Source organism: Crotalus tigris, unplaced genomic scaffold, assembly GCF_016545835.1.
Source record: "Crotalus tigris isolate CLP2741 ecotype Arizona unplaced genomic scaffold, ASM1654583v1 scf7180000018504.2861643, whole genome shotgun sequence".
Taxonomy (NCBI): domain Eukaryota; kingdom Metazoa; phylum Chordata; class Lepidosauria; order Squamata; family Viperidae; genus Crotalus; species Crotalus tigris.
The window spans coordinates 158,827-183,167 of NW_024097043.1; the positions used below are offsets into that span (position 1 = coordinate 158,827).

Genomic DNA, 24,341 nt, shown 5'->3' on the forward strand with positions numbered 1-24,341 from the left:
AAACGTAGTGTGACCACAATTGAACCCAAAGTTTCTGTTGCTAAGTGAGACAATTGTTAAGAGAATTTTGCCCCATTTCATGACTTTTCTTGCCACAGTTGTTAATTGAATTATTGCTGTTGTTATGTTAGTAAAACAGTTGTTAAGTGAATCTGACTTCCCCATTGACTTTGGCTGTCAGAAGGTCACAAAAGGTAAATCACGTGACACCAGGACAGGGCAACCTTCATAAATATGAGTCAACTGCCAAGTGTCTGAATTTTGATCACGTGACTGTGGGGAAGCTGCAGCAGTCATAAATGTGAAAAACGGTCATAAATCACTTTTTTCAATGCTGTTGTAACTTCTAATGAGCACTAAATAAACTGCTGTAAGTTGAGGACTACCTGTAGCTGTTGCCATAGGAAAGTTCAATGACAGTTAAATTTATTTTAATCTTAATTAGTTTCAGCCAAACAAAAAAATTCTGAACAATTTCAAGGCTGATAATTATTTTAATTAAGCCTAAACGTTTGTGGATTTGAGTCCACTTTATCAGCTTACCTTACATGTATTCTAGTCTACAAAAATCAAGCCATAAATGTATTGTTCTCTTTGAGGGAGATGGATGGTTCAGAAATATGAAAAATGAATACTTAGCACATACTGAAAATATGTGTAGTTTCCAACTGTATTAATTCAAACGAAGTGTTTACTTTCCTTAAGTACAAGTTGAATGTTTTATATATATATATATATATTCTAATCTGTATTATTTACAGGCAAACAATGATATCCTAGCTTTTTTGTCGGGAATGCCAGTTACCAGGAATACAAAATATTTGGACCTGAAGAACTCAGTAAGTTTTCATATCATTTATTGCAGAAAATATGCAAATTCAGTGGATCAAAGGAATTAGTTCTGTCTTTCCCTAGATAAACTCTTGTTCTGATCTAAGACCAAAGCAAACAGCAGATGCTATTTGACAACTAACTATTGTCAGAATGAAGCTATATCAAATTAATAAATAATTAATAATAAAATAAAAATAAATAAAAATAAAGTCACCAGGACCAAGTGGATTACACCCCGGGGTTCTGAAGGAACTGGCAGATGTGATCTGAGAACCACTGAACTATATTTTTCAAAGATCCTGGAGCACTGGAGAGCTACCAGAGGACTGGAAAAGAGCTGAGGTAGTTCCCATCTTCAAAAAAGGGGGGGGGAATGGATGCAGGAAACTACAGATTTATCAGCCTGACCTCAATAACTGGGAAGATTCTGGAAAAGATAATCAAGCAACGAATCAGTGAACATCTAGAGGCAAACAAAGTCATTACCAAAGACCAACATGGGTTTGTCAAAAACAGATCATGCCAGATAAATCTTATTGCATTCTTTGACCAGGTGGCAAAATTAGTGGACCAGAGGAATGCGGTGGATATAATTTACTTGGACTTTAGTAAGGCATTTGATAAAGTAGACCACAACCTACTACTTAATAAGATAGAAAAATGTAGGTTAGACCAGAGGTCCCCAACCTTTGGGGCATCAGGGACCTGTTACATGGAGAGAGATTTTTCCGCGGACCGGAGGGGTATGGTTTTGTGTGCTGCCTGCATTCTGTGGATAGGGCTTTTCTTGTTTGTGCAGCCCGGGTACTGGCATGCCGCACAGTACCGGTCCACGGATGGGGGCTTGGGGACCCCTGGGTTAGATAGCATCACCACGAGATGGATTCATAGCTGGCTGACCGGCTATGTTGAGTGTGTATCCTCAATAGAATTGCATCTACATGGAGGGAAGTATGTAGTGGGATGCCCCAGGGTTCTGTATGGGCCCAGTGCTCCAACATCTTCATCAATGATTAGGGTGAGGGGATAGATGGGGAACTCATCAATTTTGCAGACAACACCAAGCTGGCAGAAATAGCCAACACTCCAGAAAATAGGTTTAAGATATAATAGGATCTTGACAGACTTGAACATTAGGCGCTAACAAAATGAAATTCAATGATGAAAAAAGTAAGGTTCTACATTTAGGCAAGAAAAAACAAATGCACATGTATAGTATAGGTGGTACTTTGCTCAATAGTGGTGACTGTGAGAGGGATCTTGGAGTCCTAGTGGACAATCGCTTAAATATGAGCCAGCAGTGTGCTGCAGCTGCCAAAAAAGCCAACATAGTGCTAGGCTGCATTAACAGAGAATCAAGATCATGTGAAGTGTTAATACCACTTTACAATGCCTTGGTAAGACCACACTTGGAATACTGCGGTGTTTTGGTCACCACGATGTAAAAAAGATGTTGAGACTCTAGAAAGAGTACAGAGAAGAGCAACAAAGATGATTAGAGGACTGGAGGCTAAAGCATATAAGGAATGGTTGCTGGAATTGGGTATGTCTAGTTTAATGAAGAGAAGGACTAGGTGACATGATAGCAGTATTCCAATATCTCAGGGGTTGCCACAAAGAAGAGGGAGTCAAGCTATTCTCCAAAGCACCTGAAGGCAGGACAAGAAGCAACGGGTGGAAACTAATCAAGGAGAGAAGCAACCTAGAACTAAGAAATTTCCTGACAGTGAGAACAATTAATTAGTGGAACAACCTGCTTCCAGAAGCTGTGAATGCTCCAACCCTGGAAGTTTTTAAGAAGAGACTGGATAGCCATTTGTCTGAAATGGTATAGGGTTTCCTATCTGAGCAGGGGGTTGGACTAGATGACCTCCAAGGTCCCTTCCAACTTTTTAATAGTAGTAGCAGCAGCAGCAGCAGCAACAACAACAACAACAACAATAATAATAAAAACAAAATACTCAAAGGACAGACCATTGAGTATATTTTGCCAAAAGTTTTCTATGATTCTGTGTTTCCAAATTCCTTTTACATATCAGTGAGTTATGGTTTTACCCTAATTGTGCCTCAAAAATTCCTTGTAATGTTGGCCAGTTCTTTAAAACAGAGGTCCCCAATACCCGGCACACAAAACCGTGCCCCCTCCAGTCCACGGAAAAAACACTCTCCATGGAACTGGTCCCTGGTGCCCAACAGGTTGGGGACCTCTGGTCTGGAGGATAGAGAAGGACTAGAGGGTAACATGATAGCTGCCTTCTAGTACTTGATGGGCTGTCACTGAGAAGAGGGGGTTGACTATTCTGCAAAGCACCTGAAGATACGGATTGGACAAGAAGTAAAAAGACCCCAAAGAGGTTTGCTCTATGTGGGTTATTTTATTTAGATTTACTGTATTAGAATTTAAAACTGAGAAATTTTAAAGTGTTTATTTGATTTTCAGACCCCCTAAAAGGGTCTCAGGACTACTCAGTAGTCCCTGGGCCACATTTTGAGAATAGCTGGCATAGGTAAACCCTTTTTGAAAACAGTTATTTGTACGAATTAGTAACTAATCAACCACTAAAGTTTGTTCTCTTATAGCACTGTTTATACCTGGGTAATAAAAACCATCTGAGATTTTCTGGGGCTTTCATGGGTCCGGGGCAGTTGTGGGACTGTTAAATAAATAATACTTTCAAATTAAAGCTATACATATGTATGTAGACATTTTTATTGCTTTATTTATTTATTGCTTTAATATACAGAAAAAAAGATACATAAATGAAGGAAAAAAGACACAGAATACATATTTTAATCAGCTGCATTTAAATCTCATGAAGCTGTACCACTCAAAATAATAATGGTATCTCTTTTCATTACATCAATATAGAACTAGTTTAGGATCGATGAGCAAACACACATCATCAATCCAGGATTCTGCGTAGCACTGTCTTTTGATCATATAAGAACATTATGTTCTAGTGCACTCTACCCTTCATAAATCAGTAGCTCTTCATGTATTGATAAATTAAAAAAAATTGTACATAATTTCAGCTCACTGTTGCATGTGTAAAATATACGGCACTCTTCTCAAAATCATATCAAGCAAACCCAAATTGGACAAATGTGGCATGAATACATATCATCTGCATAAGTGTCTATTCCATTATTTTACACTTACAGCATAATGAAGTTGATAGCTCTTTTTAAAAGGTTTATGACGTATCCAATAAATATGGAAAAGCTGTTACTGAATTAGTCCTATCTTAAGATCATGATATCTTAATATTCTTTAATTATTCATTTGTTAAAACAGGACATTTCAATTCTTGATTCCAATTCTCTGTCTTTAAAAATATTGTACATTTGGAATTATGCATGAGTTCATTTTATATTATTTTAGCAGTAAGGGAAAAATCTTTGCTCAATGCTCTGCATCTTATTACTGTTACTGTTTAGATTTTGTTTCCACTTTTAACTAATCAGAAGGCTTCATTTTGTCACAATGCATGAACTTTGTTTAGTTGTTCAAACAAGCCAGAATCAAGTTAAGGGTTAGGATCTTGGTTTGTTAGTAGACCACAGGTTACAAATTGGTTTTCTTAGCTAAGGTATACACTATACAGTAACAGCTGGTTTAAAAATGGAAGACAAAATTTTTCATCCACTCAGCAGCTATCCCAGACAATGCTAATCTCCGGCTTCTTCCATCAAACAATGTCTGGAGGTGGCTATTTGGCGCTTAATTGAAAGGTCAAACAGACTATGAAAAGCTAATCAGAAATTATAATGTCTTGATAACTGAGAGAGGAAATTATTTCTAATTATGGCATCATGCCATAATATTTCTTTTATTCCCTTCAGCAAGAGATGCTGCGATATAAAGAAGTATGCTATTATATGCTCTTTGCTTTGGCTGCTTATGGCTGGCCCATGTATTTGATGAGGAAGCCTACCTGTGGACTCTGTCGCTTGGCCAGATCCTGCTCGTAAGTATTGATCCAGATTGTTTTAAATGTCTTTTATTATATTATCTCATTTATTTTTGCTCCCAGCTTTAGGATGGAAGCATGTTGGGCCAAGTACCCTTGGCATTTAGAAAATTTGTGCAGACTTGATTTATTTTTTTAGAACTGAAGAACAGAGTTCTGAATTGAGCCAGCATTTAGTTTTTCTCTGTGGCCACAAATATTCCTGATGAGCTCACAAACAGAGAGCATGAATATATCCTTCTCCCACCACTGATCTATTTGGGAGGATGTTGCTCCTACACTAACCCTAACATTAGGTTTTTAAATCACATGCCCTTGATAGCTTGTCCTACATGAATATATCTGATAAAGTCATTCAAATTAATAACCATCATCACATGATTCAGTGGTCAATTATATATTAACTGTTGGCAATTGTTTAGAAATGAATATAAACTGTATTTCATTTGTAACTTTACTAATTTTACTTTGGATCTTACGTATATATCTGAGCAGAAAGAAGGGCTATAAATTAAGTAAATATTCATATCATAATATAAAATCCCTACATAAAATCCCTAAAAGGCCATTGCAAACTATTAGCTTAAAGTTTTGTTTTGCTTTCTGCAATAGAAATCCTTTATCTCATTTTTTTATATATATACACACATGGGGACTCTTGACCTTTAACATATTTTTTTATTAAAGTTTTTATTAAGTAGAAAGGAAAAAAAAGGATTAAAAACATTGAACATGGTAAATCATCTTTGACTGACATCTCAGTCCATATTGTACATTAATTACATATAATATATCTATATACAACTATACATTTCTGGTCTCTATCTCAATTTATCTCTTTACTGTGACCTCCATTTTTTTTCCCTCCATCTATAAAATTTATTCCATATTCAATAAAATCCTGTTTCTTCCTGATTTTTTAATCTTTTAGTTATCCTATCTAGTTCTGCGCAATACATAATTTTCTTTATTAGTGCTTCCCCATTCGGTACTTCCATTGCTTTCCACTTTTGAGCAAATAGTATCCTTGCTGCTGTAACCACATGGATAATTAAATATGTGTCCTCTTTATTTACATTTTTCTCTAGTATTCCTAATAGTAATGTCTCAGGTTTGTATTGAATGTTTTGCCTAGTCATTTCTATTGCCCATTCCCAGACCATACGCCAGTACACCTGTGCTTCTCTACATGACCTTTAACATATTAATAGCTGAGATGAGCATTTGTTTATTCATGTGTTCAGGCTAGAAGTGTTCAAAGGATTAGAAGAAGTTGCCATTAAAGCTGACTTCCGGGATAATGAGAAGAGGATGAGAATTTTGGACAGTTGCAGTCTAATAGTTTTAGAACTTTCTTATGAAACACTAAAGTGGAATTTCATGTAAAAAAACAAGTAGTGTGATTTTTTTTTCTTTTTTCTTTCCATATTATAATGATTTATGCTTTCTTTTTAAAGTTGCTGTTGCCTCTGCACTACTCGGCCCCGTTATGCACCTGGTGTCACCATTGAGGAAGATAATTGCTGTGGCTGCAATGCTATTGCCATTCGGCGCCATTTCCTTGATGAAAACATGACTTCTGTGGACATTGTGTACACTTCATGTCATGATGCGGTAAGGGCTGTATGAGAAATAACCTGTGCTGGAGAACACTGCTAAAGTGTTTCAGAGAACTGTGCTAAGGCAGGAATAGAAAAGCAACTTCCAACCCCTTTATGTAAGAGATCATTTCACAGATTTGATAAGCACTGTTGATTGCTTTTCTGTGATTACTATCATGGAGAGGAAAAAATAGGTGGCAAAAAGTGAAAAAGGAGGTATCAAACAATCTTAAAGTAATCCCATGGCTTTGGCTTTAGCCCCTACCATTGTTTCTTTCAGTCCTATATTCCCTCCCATGTCATCCCCAACAGATATTATCATTGTAAGAATATGCGTTCGACAATAAAAAGACTTTTCCACAGGTAAAATAATGGAGCTGAAACATCTGAATTTTCTTATCAGATGTGAAATTATAAATTCCTGATGGAATTAGCTCAGAAGTTGATTAGGAAAGAAAACGCATAGCATTTAGGTAAGACTAAATAGAAAGAACCAATTTGGTGTAGTGGTTAAGGCATTGGGCTAGAAACTGGGAGACCATGAGTTCTAGTTCCACCTTAGGAATAAAGATAGCTAGATAACCTTGGGTGAGGAAGAAGGCAATGGCAAATCACTTCCAAAACCTTGCCAAGAAAGCTGCAGGAAGTTGTCCAAGCAGTAACCAGGAGTCAGCACTAACTTGAAAGCACCACCACAAACACTAAATATTATAATATACTTTATTACTTTTAGGTTTATGAAACCCCCTTCTACGTGGCTGTAGATCATGAAAAGAAGAAAGTAATCATCAGCATTCGAGGAACTTTATCACCAAAGGTATTTTTTTCCTGTTTACTTCAGTCACTGTGTGCTGTTTCATACTCTAACCCAGTGGTTCTCAACGTGTGGGTCGGGACCCCATTTGGGGTTGAATGACCATTTCATGGGGGTCACCAAACAAGGCTGTCCGCCATTTTTCCCCCCTTTTCTTTGGCCACGCCCCTGGCACCCGGTGGTGTATAAGTGGTTGGGGGTCACCACAACATGGGGAACTGTATTATGGGGTCGCGGCATTAGAAAGGTTGAGAACCACTGCTCTAACCCTAGGAATCGGCTAATGTGCAAGTGCATTAATAAAATTTATAACAATGTCTCAGCCTCAGATTTCATGGAGTCTTTTTTCCTCACCCCAAAGGATGCTTTGACTGATTTGACTGGAGATGCTGAGCGCCTCCCTGTGGAGGGTCATCATGGAACATGGCTTGGACACAAGGTATTTATAGAATGCTTTTGGCTTTAATTGGTTAATATATACTATATCATTTCAAATCATTCTTTTAACATTTCTCTTGACATATATAATTAGAAATTATTTTTAACCCCTGTATGAAAGCCACAGCATCCAATCTGTCAGTACTGAAAGAGGTATAAAAAGCTGCTGAAAGCTTTACTTTCATTCAAATTGGTGTCCTCCCCAAAAACAAGTGGCAGTTAAAGAAACAGAACCTGGTAATAAACCCACAAAGCTGATGGAATATGAAATGCAGTTCTGGGACAGAAGACAATTTTAAAATTCCAGGGAGTGCAGAATATTTTATTATATATATTTTTCAAACAAATTTTATTGGTTTTTTAATTTTTACATCAGAGTGCTCAGGAAAACACCGTGCTGAAGGGGAAATCAGTCATCCAAAAACAAAATCATACATATATAACTGGAGTTAATACATTAAAAATTTCTCTCTCTACTTCCCTTACATAATATAGGGAATTTAGTTTAATCTATTTCTTCATAAAATTCAGTCAGTCCAAATGATCATCATCCCGCTTTAAGCTTCACTAATTTCGATTAACATATTCAAATTCATCTTAAGTAAACATATTAATAAGACTTTGGGTATCCCTTCTACAACACACATAGTGTTCCAACAATAACATTCTAATATTTTCACATATATTCCATTTCTTAATTTAATAGATCATTGGTTAATACCCTTTCTTCTCTTATCGTAAATCTCTCTAGTTCTTCTATTACAAAGTAATTTTCTATATAAACAGAATAAAAAATAAAGAGACATTTCAACCCATTAAATGACATTTAAATCTCAACCAAAATAGTTATCATGTCTAAGACAAACATATCATTACACAAATTATCATCTTACTAATTTCGCATACTCAGTTAATTGTCAAATCAGTCCAAATCTCTAAAGCCTTTTTGACCCAATAAGTGAAAATTTAAGTCACATTTTTAAATCTAACTCTGGCTTTTTTTCTTTGCCAAGCTGGTGTCCATGATGCCACATCTATGTCATCAAAACTCCATAGTTGAGTACTGGTATTTCTGGTCAAATTTCTCCTCCCCATCTTCCAATATCATGTAGGTAATATAGTCAATTTTGTTCCATATTATGATTACAGCTTGAATATCCAAGTTGTCATAACTTTCAATAGATCGCATCTGGAAGTCAGTTCCTGTTGGTTTTAAAAGTAAGAGTATTTCAGTTGAAGACATTCTGTGATCTTCAGAGTTCTCCATAGTTTGTACATAAACTTGTGAGATATCCTCTTCTGTAGTAATTAGTTGACTTGTAGCGTGGTCGATTAAAGTCTCAGTCTGGGATTTTGGGTCCAAAGTTTTTCTACGATTCAATTGGTCAATAGGTTCTTTTTCCATCTCGTTAAATTGTGTACACTGTTGTATATCAGCTTCTTCTGGGCTTATAAGTTGATCTTTTAAAATTTGAGGCTCAGCTTGTGGTTCTGCAAAATGATCTTTAATTTTTCTCCATGATTTCACATACTCTGTAGCTTCCAATATTTTTTCCAGTATAAGCTCATAGTCAAGCTGTGGGTAAAATTCTTCCATTTCCATAATAAAATAGTCTTTTAGTCTTTTAGTAAAAGCTATATTTATTTAAAGTCAATAAATGTCTGCCTTCACAGTTTCTAAATCACAAAGTCAACCCACAGCTATTTCCAAGCCTTTATCTTCTTTTATTATTATTTAAAGATCAAATCCATCTTCAAACACCTAAGAACATTACAATTGCAGTAACACTTTTCGCCACAAGATGTCCTCAGTGAGCTTAGAAACTTTTTTATTACCAAGTTAAAAGCTTTTATCTCATTTTGAGAGCGAGGAAGAAAGAGGCAGAAAGAAGCAAGTATCTCCAATATAGTAAGTAGAATAATGCTCTATAATACAAGTTTTTCCAGGGGTCCCAAATATCCAAAAAATTAAAAGTCCAGTAAATGCTGTTCTGTAATTTTATTCCAAATTTTCCCCCAAATAGACGAACGCTGCTTTCTTAGGATAGGGAAGTCATCCAAAGGCTCTTTGCAGAAAAAATAGTTGGGGGTAAGAGGGGGAAAAAAAAGTCTCACCCAGATTTCTCCGCGGTGGTTTCTTCATGCTTAGTTGTTCTTTTGACTTCGGCTGGTGCAGCTAAATGATCGGCCATGTTGCAGGACGATCTTTACTCCGACGGCCCTAAGGAGTCAGCTGGGGCCATAGGCGAGGCTGCCACCTTCCTGCAGTCACCAGCCAGCCTCCTCCTCGGTGGTCGCCCCTCCAGGGCGACTTTCAACCCCCTTCGGGGTCTACCGGCGAAGGAAAAATGGCCAGTGAAGAGACGAGTCTTTTCATACGACCGCAGTTGCCGCAAAACCGAAACCGGAAGTCCGAATATTTTATTATATATTGATAACGCTTAATAATTAGAGATATCTTCATTATTTTGGATTATGGAAAATGAACATGTAGGTTATATTGCCAATCAAAGTTTCCTTTGTTTGAATACATTTTGAAACACGTAGTAAATATTGAATTTAGTGAGTCTATATGTTGAACAAATATGGTAAGAACAGAATTTATAAAAGCATTTATGACACCACGATGCCAAATATGTCACTGTACATCATCTGAAGATGCATCTCGTGAAAACCTACCTGTCCATTACTCTGTTTGCTTTTGGAGCAAGCCTTATTGCATTAAAAGAGTAAGAAAAAAATTCTAACAGCCTGAGATACGAAAAGCAAACATATATACAATTAGTTTACAAATAACAAAATGTTTGACAGTGTTATGGTGCAAGTGTAAGTCAGGAGCTGCTTTTTTTTTCCTCTGGATGATTTATGGTGGATCAGCAAGAATAAAGTTTTTCCCCATCTTAAATGACAGTGTTGAAAGCAAGGAGACGGATTCCAAAAATGGATTTTGAATAGAAGGGCTTTGAGTTTCATTGACTTCAAATATTTTGACATCATTCAGATTTAAAAAAAAAAAAAAATCTAGGAATCTGCAGCTGCCATAGGTTACCAGTATCCATAACCAGGTTCTTTTAAAAAATAATACAGATTTTGCAAATCTGCTGACCTCTGCTTCATAGTCAGTAAATCTGAAAGGATTATGTATAAGCAATTACAAATCACCATTTCAAGTGACATCTGCTGAATGCACTCACACAAATCTTAAATTACTTTTTTCCATCTTTGGAATTTGACTTTCTTATGCCAGCCAGTGCATTCCTATGTCTTGATAATTGATTCCATCTGGTAAGTGTATTCTATTATAGCTTTCTCCAGCCCTCCTCCTTATTCTGTGGAAAGCCTTGCTATCACCACATAATCCTTTTGAAGGATACAAATGGATTTATATTTTTTAAAATGAGTTGCCATTTTATAGATGCGAAAAGTAGCATTTATCATCTGAATTATAATAGCTGTCAATTCATATATCAGAGTATAGCCATTCTTTCTTACTGGTAATTCTTCCCATTATTAACAGACAGCTTTTAAGTTAACTACCTAACTTCCAGTTTTAAATACCATTCCTAATATTCTTAAGTTACACTGAAAATAAATGACTCAATATATTTTATTTATTTATTAAATGTTTGCTGCCTATATGACAGGCTAGGCTTTGGGTTGGAACTGGAACTATTTCATTAATCTCTCTGTTTCCTTTAGAACAGGGGTTCTCAACCTTGGCAACTTTAAGACTTGTGGACGTCAACTCCCAGAAGTCCACAAGTCTTAAAGTTGCCAAGGTTGAGAACCCCTGCTTTAGAAATGTCCCAGGTTCTTTTCCCATTGATTCAAACTATGGGGAAGTCCAAGAAATCTGATTTCCCTTATTCAAACTAGCATGAGCTAACTAAGCTTTAGAAGTGGTGCTCAATGTGACATGTCTCTTTAATCCCTTATCAGCACTGGATTTCCCATTTTTCTGAAAAAAGAGTCACATTGCCTCAGTCACTTGAATTAATGCCTAATTTTTAAAATGCTGGTGCAGACTTAGCTTTGTTAAAATTCAAATTTTCTGTTTTCTTTGTTGTTTCTTTTTAGGGTATGGTGCTATCTGCTGAGTATATAAAAAAGAAACTGGAACAGGAAATGGTGTTGTCTCAGGCTTTTGGGCGTGATTTAGTAAGTTTTTGTTTTACTGTAATATGTTCATAAAGTGGAATCATACCTCCATGTTTTGCTATTAACTATTGAATACTATGTCCAAATTGTTTGAAATATTGTTACAATTTAAAAATATCCCGCAGACTTTCCACTACTCTAAAAAACAATTCCTTGAAAGAATTATTTTTAAAAATTCATTTAAAAACCATTTATGATTTTTAAAATATTGCTGAAATTAATTTCATTAAACACACCTTATTAAATTAATTAATTGAAACTAAAAAAATTGATGAAAAGGTCCCTTATTTTATTTTATTTTATTTTATTTTAATTTTTATTCATAATACAATTAAAACAACAATGGACAAACATGGCATTCCAGAGTGAATTTTCCTATCAGTTCCTATCATAGTACAAAAGTTTAATACATTGTTCTTAACCTCTATATAAGCCTCGTCTTCTATACAATACAATTATATATACAATTATATGTACAGTTATGTATATCTTTTAATTCTACCATTAACTTGAAGTCCGAGCAGTTCTTAATTCATACCAACGGTAAAATTTGCCCCAGATTTCGAAGTATTCGTGTTCTGTTTTGTCTTTCATAATCATTGTAAGCCTGTCCATCTCAGCACATGATAGAATTTTATGCAGGATCTCTTCTTCCGTTGGAGTTCCCTTATTCCTCCAATTTTGAGCAAAAACCAGCCTGGAAGCCGTTAAAATGTGTAGCATTAAATAAAGTACGCCTTTGTCATGCTTTTGCGTAGTTAAACCTAATAGAAAGAGTTCTGGTTTTAGTTCTACCGCTTGCTCTAATATTTCTTCCAGCCATATTTTAATCCTGTTCCAAAAATCACAAGCTCGCGTGCATTCCCACCACATATGATAGTAAGTTCCACTTTTCAAATTACATTTCCAACATTTAGGGGAAACATTGGTATACATTTTAGACAATCTTGTGGGTGGGAGATGCCATCTATAAAACATTTTGTAAAGGTTCTCTTCGTAAGAGGTGGCCAAAGTAAGCTTCTTGTTTCTTGCCCATAGTTCTTGCCATATGTGCAGATCAAAATTAAGACCAAAGTCCTTGCTCCAATTCAACATAGTCACTTTTACTTGTTCCTCGTACATTGCCTGATCTAGCAAATAGTAGTATAATTTTTTAATCATTTTATCCTCCGACCCCAAAATTATTTTATCCAATTCTATTGGTTCTAATTTAATGCCTAACTCTTTATCTCGCCTACAGTTGCAGGTATGCCCACCATTTTAATTCTATCCCTTCATCGTGGATGGTTTTCCTGGATTTCAATTCCCCTCTTTCATCTAAGATGTTTTTATATGTTATGGTCTTGTCTAATTGAGTAAATTTTGGGTGTACATATATTTCTAACGGTGAGATCCAACTAGGTACTTGGGTATAATTTGGTTGCCAAATTTTTGTCCATACATCAATAAGAGCTTGCCTAATATAGTGACTTCGAAAATATTTATGTACTTTATATTTATGATCCCATAATATGGCGTGCCATCCTATTTCTAGGTCATGGCCCTCCAGACATAATAGTCTCCTGTTCTTTAGTAATATCCAATCTCTTACCCATACTAATGCTGCGGCCTGGTAATATTTCTCCAAGTCTGGAAGACCAAATCCCCCCCTTTCCTTTGAGTCCTGCAGTAATTTTAATTTAATCCTTGCTCTTTTTCCTTGCCAGATGAATTTACACATCATTTTATTCAAATTTGAAAAAATTTCTTGTCTAATTTTATAGGTATACATTGGAACAAAAATAAGATTTTTGGCAACACATTCATTTTAATCACCGCAATTCTACCCATAAAAGAGAGCTGTAGGTTAGTCCAAATATCAAAAATTTTTTGAATCTGTTCTATTAACTTATCGTAGTTATCCCTTTTAAGCGTAGCGCATTTGGCAGTCAGTTGTATCCCTAAATATCTAATTTTATTTGTGGTTTGAACACCAATTCTGTCAACCAATTCATTTTTCTGTATTTTAGTCATATTTTTGACAAGCATTTTAGTTTTTTCTTTATTTATCTTTAAACCTGCTATTTCCCCGTATCTATTCAATGTTTCCATCAGTCTAGTCCCTGATTGTAGTGGTTCTTCAATTATAAAAACTAAATCATCTGCAAAGGCTTGTATTTTAAATGTCTCTTTCTTGATTTCTAAACCTTGGATCTGTTCATCTTGCCGGATTGCTCTAGTTAATACCTCAAGAGATAATATAAATAACAATGGTGATAGTGGGCAACCTTGCCTCGTGCCTTTTTGAATTTGGAAACTCTTCGGTCAATTCTCCATTAATTATTACTTTGGCCACCTGCGTAGAATAAACTGATTTAAACATATTTAAAAAATTTTCCCCGAAGTCCATATACAGTAATTGGTTAAACATAAAATCCCATTTTACATTGTCAAATGCTTTTTGTGCATCAAGAAAAATTAAACACATTTGCTTTTCATTATGTACTTCATAATATTCCAATATGTCCAAAACAGTCCTAATATTGTTTCTTATATATCTTTTAGATAGAAAGACGTTTTGATCAGTATGTATAAAATCCACTAAAAACCTTTCAAATCTTTGTGCCATTATTGCCATGAAAATCTTGTAATCCGAATTTAAAAGAGAAATGGGTCTATAGTTCTTAATTTGCATCAGGTCTGTGTTTTCTTTAGGAATCAAAGTGAGGAAGGCTTCTTCCCATGTAGCTGGTATTTTAGCTTGGGTTAAAACCTCATTAAATAAGTCCAACAGCATTGGAGTTAAAGATTCTTGTGCAATTTTATACATTTCTGCAGGTATACCATCTGGCCCAGGTGCTTTATTATTCTTCTGTTTCTTAATTGCAACCGAGAGCTCTAAATGTGTTATCTCTTTATTTAGAAGAGTTTTAAATTCTTCTGGCACCTTGGGTAAATTGACTAATTGTAAATACTGTACTATGTCATAGTTATTTCTCTTATGAAAAGGTCCCTTATTACAGATGCTAAAATTAAAGCAAAATGTATTCATCACTTATTAAAATGTTAGTAATTAAGAAGCCCAAACAATGTGTTTTCTCATTCATCTTACTATACTGTTAAGAATATGAGAAAGTGATCAATTGCTTGCAAGTGCCTCCCAAGCTTTTTTGCATTTGCTATTAGAAAACATTTACCACTAAAATTCAAAGACATCATCTGAAAACAAGAGTTTTTCCCTGTATAAAGCTGAGTGGTAGTTATTGAAAAGATCATTTTAATTCAAAGTAATGAATAAATTATTATTTAAGTTAATTTAAATTTAATTAAATTGAAGTTCAGAAAGATTTGGAATTGATTTATTTATGTATTTTAAAGAAACAACTATGAGAAATTGTAGCAAATTTGTTAGAAGATTATGGATTATGTTTGCTAAGATTAAGAAGTCTTATTTGTAAATGTTTTGGAAGTTTCTCATTGGCTATTGTAGGAAGCTATGTATTTGTTTTATTTGGTTTTCTGTTTAATTTAAAAAATATCAATCTGAGTGCCACTTTTTTTCTTTGGTTCCCCACTTTTTTATTCTTTAAATATTACATTGCAATTTATTACTATGAGAATGGCAAGTTTTAAGAAAAATGCTTGTTTCAATGCTAATTAAAACATACATTTTACAATGTGGTTTGAGAGAAATAGTTTAAAAAAAATGGCAGGTAACTGCATAAATAGATGGAAATGCCTTAATTTTTCAAATATCTAACAGGCTTTTGTTTTGTAGGGCAGAGGAACAAAACATTATGGCCTAATTGTAGTGGGACATTCCTTAGGAGCAGGCACTGCAGCCATTTTGTCCTTTCTACTACGTCCACAGTATCCAACTCTAAAGTGCTTTGCTTATTCTCCACCAGGTGGGCTTTTAAGGTAGGTATCTACAGTATATTTAGAAAGTAAGAGAATAAGGGATTCTAAAGTATGAGCTACAACTGCCAAAAAGAGACAGTGCACTCCTAGGATGCATCAGCAGAGGGATAGCAACAAGATCACAAAAAAGTGATCTCATCAAACTTTGGCAACATAATTTCAAGCTTTTATTTAATTTTTAGGATAGATACTGACTTTTTAAAAACCCCTGTTAGTGGAAGGATTTTTATGCTACATATCAATTACTTCATTAGGTACTATCATATCCTCAATGATCCGGATTCAGCAACTTATCTCTGATGTTAATCCTCAGCTCTTCCAAAGTCATTGTAGCAGAATTCTCTCTCTCTCTCTCTCTCTCTCTTTTTTTTGTAAAAAAATTTTATTTTCGATTTTTCATTACATTCATAAAGAGTACTTCAGATAAAGAATAGAATAAATTTATACACACAACTTTCGGTATTGCTCACCCATTTCCTCCCAAACTGCATCCACCCTCTAACCTCTTCTCTCACTTCCCTCTTTTCCTCTTCTTCCTCAATCTCCCCCTTTCCTCCTCTCCTCAACCTTCCTACTTACTTCTCCCCTTCCTCCTATCTTCTCACCCCGGATGCAGTCCAGGGGAAATGCCCGAGCAATTCCTCTCTCCAAATTGAAACATCAATATTATATACAATAAAACTATTTCTACTTATCTGACCTATTTAACCTCCAACCCATCCTCCCCCATCCCCCTCCCCCCACCCCGACTTCCCAGAGCCGAGTACAGGGTTATACAAACATATTAAACATAATCTACTTAAGTTTACTAATTATACAATAATCAAAATCATACTAACCCTTAACTGTCTTCAAACTTTAACATCATAATTTTATAAACAAATCCATTACTCATAAAATAAATGAAACTTTGTAGTTCCATATTTCTTCTGAACATATTCTATCCATCTTCTCCATACAATAACATATCTCTCTTGTGAATGATCCTTTAAATAAGCAGAAATTTTAGCCATTTCTGCTAAATTAGAAACCTTAAATACCCATTCTTCTAAAGAAGGCAGAGAGTCTTTCTTCCAATATTGACCCACCAATAATCTTGCTGCTGTTATTAAATTCAACATTAAAATAGTTTCTTTAGCATCAAAATCCACAAAAATACCCAAAAGAAATAATTGGGGAGTAAACTTAATCTTCCTTTTAAAAACCTTTTGAATGTTCCACCAAATCATAATCCAAAAGGCTTTAATATTTTTACAGGTCCACCAAACGTGAAAATAAGTTGCATCAAAGCTACCACATCTCCAACATTTAGGTTGCAGGTTCGGGTACATACAAGACAACTTTTTAGGATCCAGATGCCATCTATAAAACATTTTATAAAAAATTTCCCTCAGATTTTGAGCCTGCGTAAATTTAACATTTCTAATCCAAATTAACTCCCATAAATCCAATAAATCGGTTCCTGAATATTCTGAGCCCATTTAATCATATAATCTTTTACTAACTCTGTTTCCGAATCCAATTTTATTCTCATTGTAAATTCTTTTAATATGAGCATATTTCTGATCTTTAATCTGAATTACCAAATTTTTATCTGCTAAAGTGATTCCCACTTTCTTATCTAAGGTCCACCTCTCCACTATTTGCAAATATTGAAACCATGATTGTAAAATATTTTCTTGCCTTAACAAATCTGAAGACTTTAGTTGCCAATCAGTACCTGACCAAATAAGTAATTCTTTATACAAAATATTATCAAAATTCACCCCCGTAGAAACCCCCTGAATTGCTTGTCCAGGAATCCCCCAAATAGGTATTTTATAATTTAACTTATAATAATACTTCTTCCAGACTCGAAGTAAAGCATTTCTTAAAATATGTGACTTAAAAACCAGATCTACTTTCTTATCAAAAATTAAATATGCATGCCAGCCATATAATAAATCCCAACCTTCAAGAGTAAGAATATTTTTATTTGTTAAATTAAGCCAATCGCTTACTAAAGTTAAAATGGCCGCATCATAATATAATTTCAAATTAGGTGCTTTAAGTCCACCTCTTTCTCGAGTGTCTTGTAAAATCTTAAACTTTACCCTTGATTTCTTCCCACCCCAGATAAATTTATTGATACCCTTCTGCCACTCATCCAAATTAGCATCCTTTTTTAAAATAGGTATCATCTGAAACAAAAAAAGAAACTTTGGTAGAACATTCATCTTTACTACTGAAATTCTCCCCAGCAACGATAGTTGTAATTTTTGCCAATCATAAATCTTTTTGTACTTTTACCCATAAGTGTAGCAGAATTCTCTTTGATTCTGTTCATTCACCTTATCCATTATCTTCCATTTCTATTTGCCACAACCTTGCCAAGTACAGTTGATTTTTCTCGTCCATCATGAGGTTGTATCATAAGCTAGTTAATGTGTCATACCTACCTCTGGTTAAATCCTAAGATGAAGAGAAAGATCTTTCGCTGGAACATGCCCCAGAACAAATAGACCAGGCACAGCCACCAGATGAAACTGAGATCGGATCATCAGTCCTCCTGAAAATTGGAATTAGCGGGGAAGAGGCAGGGGGTTGGACTAGAAGACCTCCAAGTTCCTTTCCAATTCTGTTATTCTGCCCTTTCCCCTCCAGCCTAAGAAAGTCCAGCCCCCAAGAGTAAAGGAGATATATATACATTTTGCAGATTGTGAGATGGTATTATAGTGGATGTCTTCTGGAATACCAAACCACATAACATTAAGTGAACCCTGACCCTATTGGGCATTTTGAAAGCTTTTAAGACCTGATTCTTTTCCCAATTAGGTGAGCCCAGATAGGTTTGTTGCTGGTTTTCTTGGTTGCCAATTAATCCTTGTCTTTGCTGATTGTTTGGTCCTATAGTTTAAAATTTTATTAACCACTAAGAATTGAATTTGAGAGATGCATTGCCATATAAATTGGTTAAAAAACCAAACGTTCTTAAGCAGTTAGCAAAACTACACTCAGAGCAGATGGCCCATACTACACAATTTAAATCTCTGCCTGGCGGTCTTTCTGTGATTTCAGCAACTGTAGATTAAGCTTCAATTACTTGTGATCAATCTTTGTTGTGATATGCTAATTTTCCAACTACTAGCTTTGCTTACATTTCAGATTCTCTCTCTTGACTCTGAGTGTCTAACAGTAATGTATGACCTGAATATAAACCAGAGTATGATCATCACCTTAACAGAACATAATCATTGATGGATTCTTTTTGCTGTCCAGAATATCCATACTAATGCTCTCCAGAGTCATCATTCAAAGATGTCAATCTTGTTCTTATTCTTCCAATGCTTTAAATATTCTCTTTAGATGGGGGGGGGGAGGGGAGAAATCACCAAAATAGAACTATTCTTGATTTTTTTTCTTAAGTTTATCCATATCTTCTTCCCTGGGAGTAATCTCTTCTTTATTTTCTTTACAATCCAATTTTATTTTTGAGCCCAAGACAATTAAAATTCTGTATGCCCACTTTGAATTCTTGTTTGCATTACATTTGTGTTCTTAATATTTAATGTTATACCTTATTTTTCTTTTTTCATTTTCCATTTTTACTTTCATAATTAGGTCTTTCAGCTGTTCACTTTCATCCCAATGTATTAGGTTTGATCCTCCAATTTTGAATTCATCTGTCATCTCTTCCAGACTTGCTATACAAGTTAAATAGTATGGGAACACAATAAAACCTTGTCTTCCTCCATTTTGAAACACAGTTTTCCAAACTGTGTGGTTGCAATAATTTTTTATTCTTTATAAAGATTCCTTTATCTTTATAAAGAATAACCAGATGTTGTGGCATACAGGCTACTCCTTAGTACAACTCACAATTTGGCATGATATAAATAATGAAGCAAAATAAACATCTTTCATTTATTTTCTTACTCTGTCCCTTATTTTTTTATGTTAGCTGTTGATCTTATATTCCCTATCTTTTTAAAAAACCTTCCTATTCTTTTGGTATTTCTCTTTTTATACCTTGCACTAGTCTTCTCTGTAAGATCTTAAGCAAAACTTTGCTTGTGTGAAGAATTAGTTCCGGGGATTTGGTAATATGTGGATCCTCTTGCGTTTCCCTTTTTTTGGGGGGGGGAGTACATTGATCTTCTCCAATCTTTATTTCTCTTACATTTGTTATCATAGAACTGTTAGAACTTTAATTGCTTCCTTTACAATATTAAATGATTCAGCCAATGTTTCAACTATGTCTTGGTACTTTTCTGTTTATCAGCCAGTCTAATGCCTTTGGTAGCTAATTTTTTTTTTATGGAATTGGTTCCTGAATATATATTCTCTCTATATAAATCTTCTGTCACACTAAAATCCTATGTGTAAAGTATTTCAACATTGAATTTCCATTTTCCTGTAACCTCCTATGTTTCTATTAGATCTCTTTTGTGATTTCTAGTAGGTATTCCTATCTTAGTGTAGATTTCTGTATACTGGCGAACAGTTGATCTACTGGGATTCCCAGGAGAAAACTTTATGAATAAAATTAATTCTCTGCAAATTGCTTTTCTCTTGATATAGAAGTACATTATCAATAATACAAACCTGGAGCATTACTACCACTGTTACTACCACTGTTACTACTACTACTACTACTACTACTACTACTACTACTATTATTATTATTATTATTATTATTGATTTCATCTTCAATTTGATTCACAGTCTGGGACTGGTAAAAACTTAACAGTTCAAGTCCTAATCAAGGATTTAAGAGCTGTTAAGGTAACATCTGAATATATAGGCAGTTTTGGGTAAGGTGGGTTTTTTTTAAAAAAATAAGAATATTCAGGTCTAATAAGTTTAAAATTCCCATGTATCTAGATAACCCTTTGGGTGTTACTCCAAGGACTCACTATTAGTACAACCATTGATTTCTTCCTCCACAATCGCACAACTTCAGTTTGCAAATCATGATATTTCATTATTTTTTCTAGTTCTTCAGTTCATGCATCACCTGGTATTGCAATATCAGTGAACCAGAATTTTTTTCCCCCACAATAGTAATGTCAAATATGTTGTGGGCCAGATATTTGTCTGTTTGAATCCGAAAGTTCCACAGGATCTTGACCTGTTCATTTTCAAGAACTTTGTCAGCTTGGTATTCTCAGTTATTTTTACTGCATTCAAACCTAAACTTCTGCAAAGCTTCCAATTATTATTATTATTATTATTATTATTATTATTATTATTATTATTATTATTATTATTATTATTATTATTATCAGCATCAGCATCATCTGCATTATCTGCATCATCTGGCATTGTAACAGTAGCCAGGAGACCACAATGCTATTGCAGAGTAGTAGTTTGGCTGCCAATTTAACAGCTCTGTTGTAGGATACGCTCATGTGCCTCCCAAGGTCCACCACAAGAGGGCAAACTGGTTTAGCACCTGAAAGAAAGACGAGTGGCTTTTCCTGCAGCAGCATCCTAGGTTCCCTTCCTTTCCTGGAGCTGGGTCGTAAATGGGCACCACAACCACAACTGTTAGGTGTACAGAAGTTAAGGCAAGTGACGAGAGCTTACCCTGCTACACAGTGCTAGGACTCAAACCGCTAGAGCAGAGACTTCATTAAGCCATTGAGCCACCATGCCTCTTGATCTGGAGCATTAATTTCTTACTTGTTATATTTACTTTTTTTTTTTTACATAGTTAAATATTGGCACCATTTTCTTGTATCCTTTTCTTACAGCGAGGATGCTATGGAGTACTCCAAAGAATTTGTGACTGCAGTTGTGCTAGGCAAAGACCTAGTTCCCAGGCAAGTCAGTTAATTTAGAATTCTTTATTTCGTTTTTCTTCTATTTATACTAAGCTATAATGCCTGTCTCAATTCCAGTTAATATCAGTTTCATTCTCCCACTTAACAGCCATTCATATACTTCTTCCTTGACATTTTTTCCAGCTATCTACCCATTTTATTGTATCTTTTCCATAAACAGATACTCTACTGTAAGGTATCACATACTGGTGTATTGACATAACCCTTCCTAACCTCTCAGCTGCCTCTATTACTGAAAAGGGTGAAATATGCACAAATATGTACCACCTCCTTAGTTATTTATGCTGTCATTTATACATTTGTACTTTCTCCCAGGTCACTTCTCCTGAGCCATCTTACACCTGTGAATTATCTCCTGGCTATATCTTCCGTGCCATCTCCCATCTATGCACTTTATCTTGATCTCTGAGTGTTGTCATCTTCCTTCTGTCTAGCGTCTTTGTATTATGTGAGCTGTGTCATCTTATCGTTGTGTACAGTTTATTATTTTATGTATATTATCATTTGTTGCTTACCTGAATGTTATTTCATTTCAGATGTGTGCATTGTTATTTGCTATTTTTTAGTTTCCTTGTCACTGTAGCTAGAATGCAGTTATGAATCTTTGCCCAGTATTCTTTTTATTCACAGAAGCAATCATTCTCAAGTAGTTATATTAGGAATGTTGACAGCTAAAGACAATGAGTGATGGTGAGCAAGCAACTTCACTATAATGGAAATTGTAGTGAAGACGAGATAGACTCTGTGCAAAGGGGAACTTATACTGCAAATCCTCCCGGCAAAAAATTGGCAAACACCACATTGCTATTTTTGACTCTTATAAAAAATCCAGGATATTGGAAGGGATGAATGGCTACAGAAAAGAAGATTCAATTGACTTTCAGTAATAATCACATTTAATATATTTCATTTTCCCAATAGAGGCAGAAATACTAATACCTGTCATTTATTTGTATAACATATGATATCTGTGAATGAAAACTACTGAAGCATATTTTCATAATCTCATAAAGGAAAATGTGGTATGAATAGTGATCTGTTTCATTTTCTTGCTTAGTTCACCTATAATGTGAGCTCTAAAACATCACTCATGTCCTAGATATAGTAACTCTTCCTGCACATATTTGGTCATCTGTATGTTTTTGGATTCCTACTATTAGAATAGTAAGCACATGTTATTTGCTAAGCCCTTGAACTCTTGTTTGGTTATAAGTAACGTACAGTATTTAAATAGAGCTATCTTATGGATAATGGATGAACTCCATTATATTTGCCCTTATATTATGTCATGGGTAAGTTATATCTGATTAAATCTCTCTTTGCTTTTCTATTTATGATTCTCATAATAGTTAAACCTGCATCATTGCATCTGATATTCTTTATCATTCAGGATTGGTCTTTCACAATTGGAAGGATTTCGCCGACAACTTCTTGATGTTTTGCAGAGAAGTAATAAACCAAAGGTAAAAAGTTTTCAAATCTATTTGAAATGAAAGTAATTGTATTAATCAGTTTTTTAATCAATGACTGAAGCATGGAACTTTATTCTCCACCTAAATTACAAGAATCTCCCCAGACTTGCTTGCCTTTCCCTGGAAACAACTAGATAAGGCTTTGTGGCTATTGGGGGCAGACAGGTTTATGCCTTTTGTGGCTACTCAAAAGCTAAGCCCATGCTTGACGTCCCCACTTCCAGCCTAACTGGCAGTTTCCCAGCAATGATGTATTTTTGATATTGGCTGGTAAGAGAACCTCACACTTTGGGTCCAACTGTAGAATTGTAATTGTAATCCATAAATTGTTTTCATGTTAAATTATCAGACCATTTTAAAAAATACAGAGTTGATACTGCTTTCATTTTTATTTATTCATTCATTCATTTATTAAATTTACAACTTTGGGCAGTGTAAGATGTACGACAATTTAAAACTGTACAATACTACATACTCCTATAGCTTAATCTGTCATTCTTCTAAAGAAGTTTATGTGCAAGTTCAAGTGAGAATATAAAGTCTCCTAGCAGCTGTAACCATGTGCAAAGCCAACTTTATATACTTTATAGGAATATGTAATAATTAATTAACAGAAGTACAGTTACTTAACAGGAAACAGTTGGGAAAGAAAAAAAATGATATTTAAAAAGTTTTCATTCTATGACAAATCATCTTCCAGAATTACAGAGTTTGATGACATTGCCAAGTATGAAAAAATGATTTAACCTAATTATTGTATTTATTTATGAATTATTTATTTTGACAATCAACAATGGAGTAATATACTATGAGAAACATACTATATCAATTTTCTCTAAACATGTATAGTACATTTCACATTTATTTTCCATTGTATTCCTATTGTTGCTTTTCTAGTTTTAAAAAAAATAGAATTCTTAACAGGACCTATTCTCAAACTGATACATTATTCAAAGTTGTGTTCCTTGCATAGTATTTCAGTTGTATTAATATATCATTGGGGGAAGATAGTTTACCATTAAACCTGCTTAAGTGTCAGGATGATTTTTAAAGGTTAAGGAAGTAAAGAGTATATATATACACATCTTAGCATATTGTTGTACTATCTACATATGTATTTATCTATTTATTAGATATACATCCTGCTTTTTCCCAGGAGTTCACAAAAGTCTACATAGCACCCCCTCTTCCAGTATTTTCCACAACAACCCTGAGATTACATTGGACAGAGAGAAAGTGACTGGCCCAAAATTATCTAGTGACTTCTGTGATTAAGAATGGACTTGAACCTGGGTCTCTTCAATCCTTATCCATTATTTTAACTACCA

The 24,341-nt window shown here is 34.7% G+C and overlaps 1 protein-coding gene across 5 annotated transcripts in view; it reads left to right on the plus strand.

Moving 5' to 3' along the window:
- DAGLA (diacylglycerol lipase alpha) overlaps window positions 1-24,341 on the plus strand; it is a 121,437-nt gene that overhangs the window by 91,619 nt on the left and 5,477 nt on the right. For all 5 annotated transcript variants that reach the window (XM_039353151.1, XM_039353146.1, XM_039353148.1 and 2 more), the window contains 9 exons: window positions 762-839; window positions 4,678-4,802; window positions 6,263-6,419; window positions 7,140-7,223; window positions 7,582-7,659; window positions 11,736-11,816; window positions 15,574-15,716; window positions 21,452-21,520; window positions 22,932-23,004. In XM_039353151.1, coding sequence (XP_039209085.1) covers window positions 762-839; window positions 4,678-4,802; window positions 6,263-6,419; window positions 7,140-7,223; window positions 7,582-7,659; window positions 11,736-11,816; window positions 15,574-15,716; window positions 21,452-21,520; window positions 22,932-23,004 — 888 coding nt within the window. The remainder of the gene's footprint in view (window positions 1-761; window positions 840-4,677; window positions 4,803-6,262; window positions 6,420-7,139; window positions 7,224-7,581; window positions 7,660-11,735; window positions 11,817-15,573; window positions 15,717-21,451; window positions 21,521-22,931; window positions 23,005-24,341) is intronic.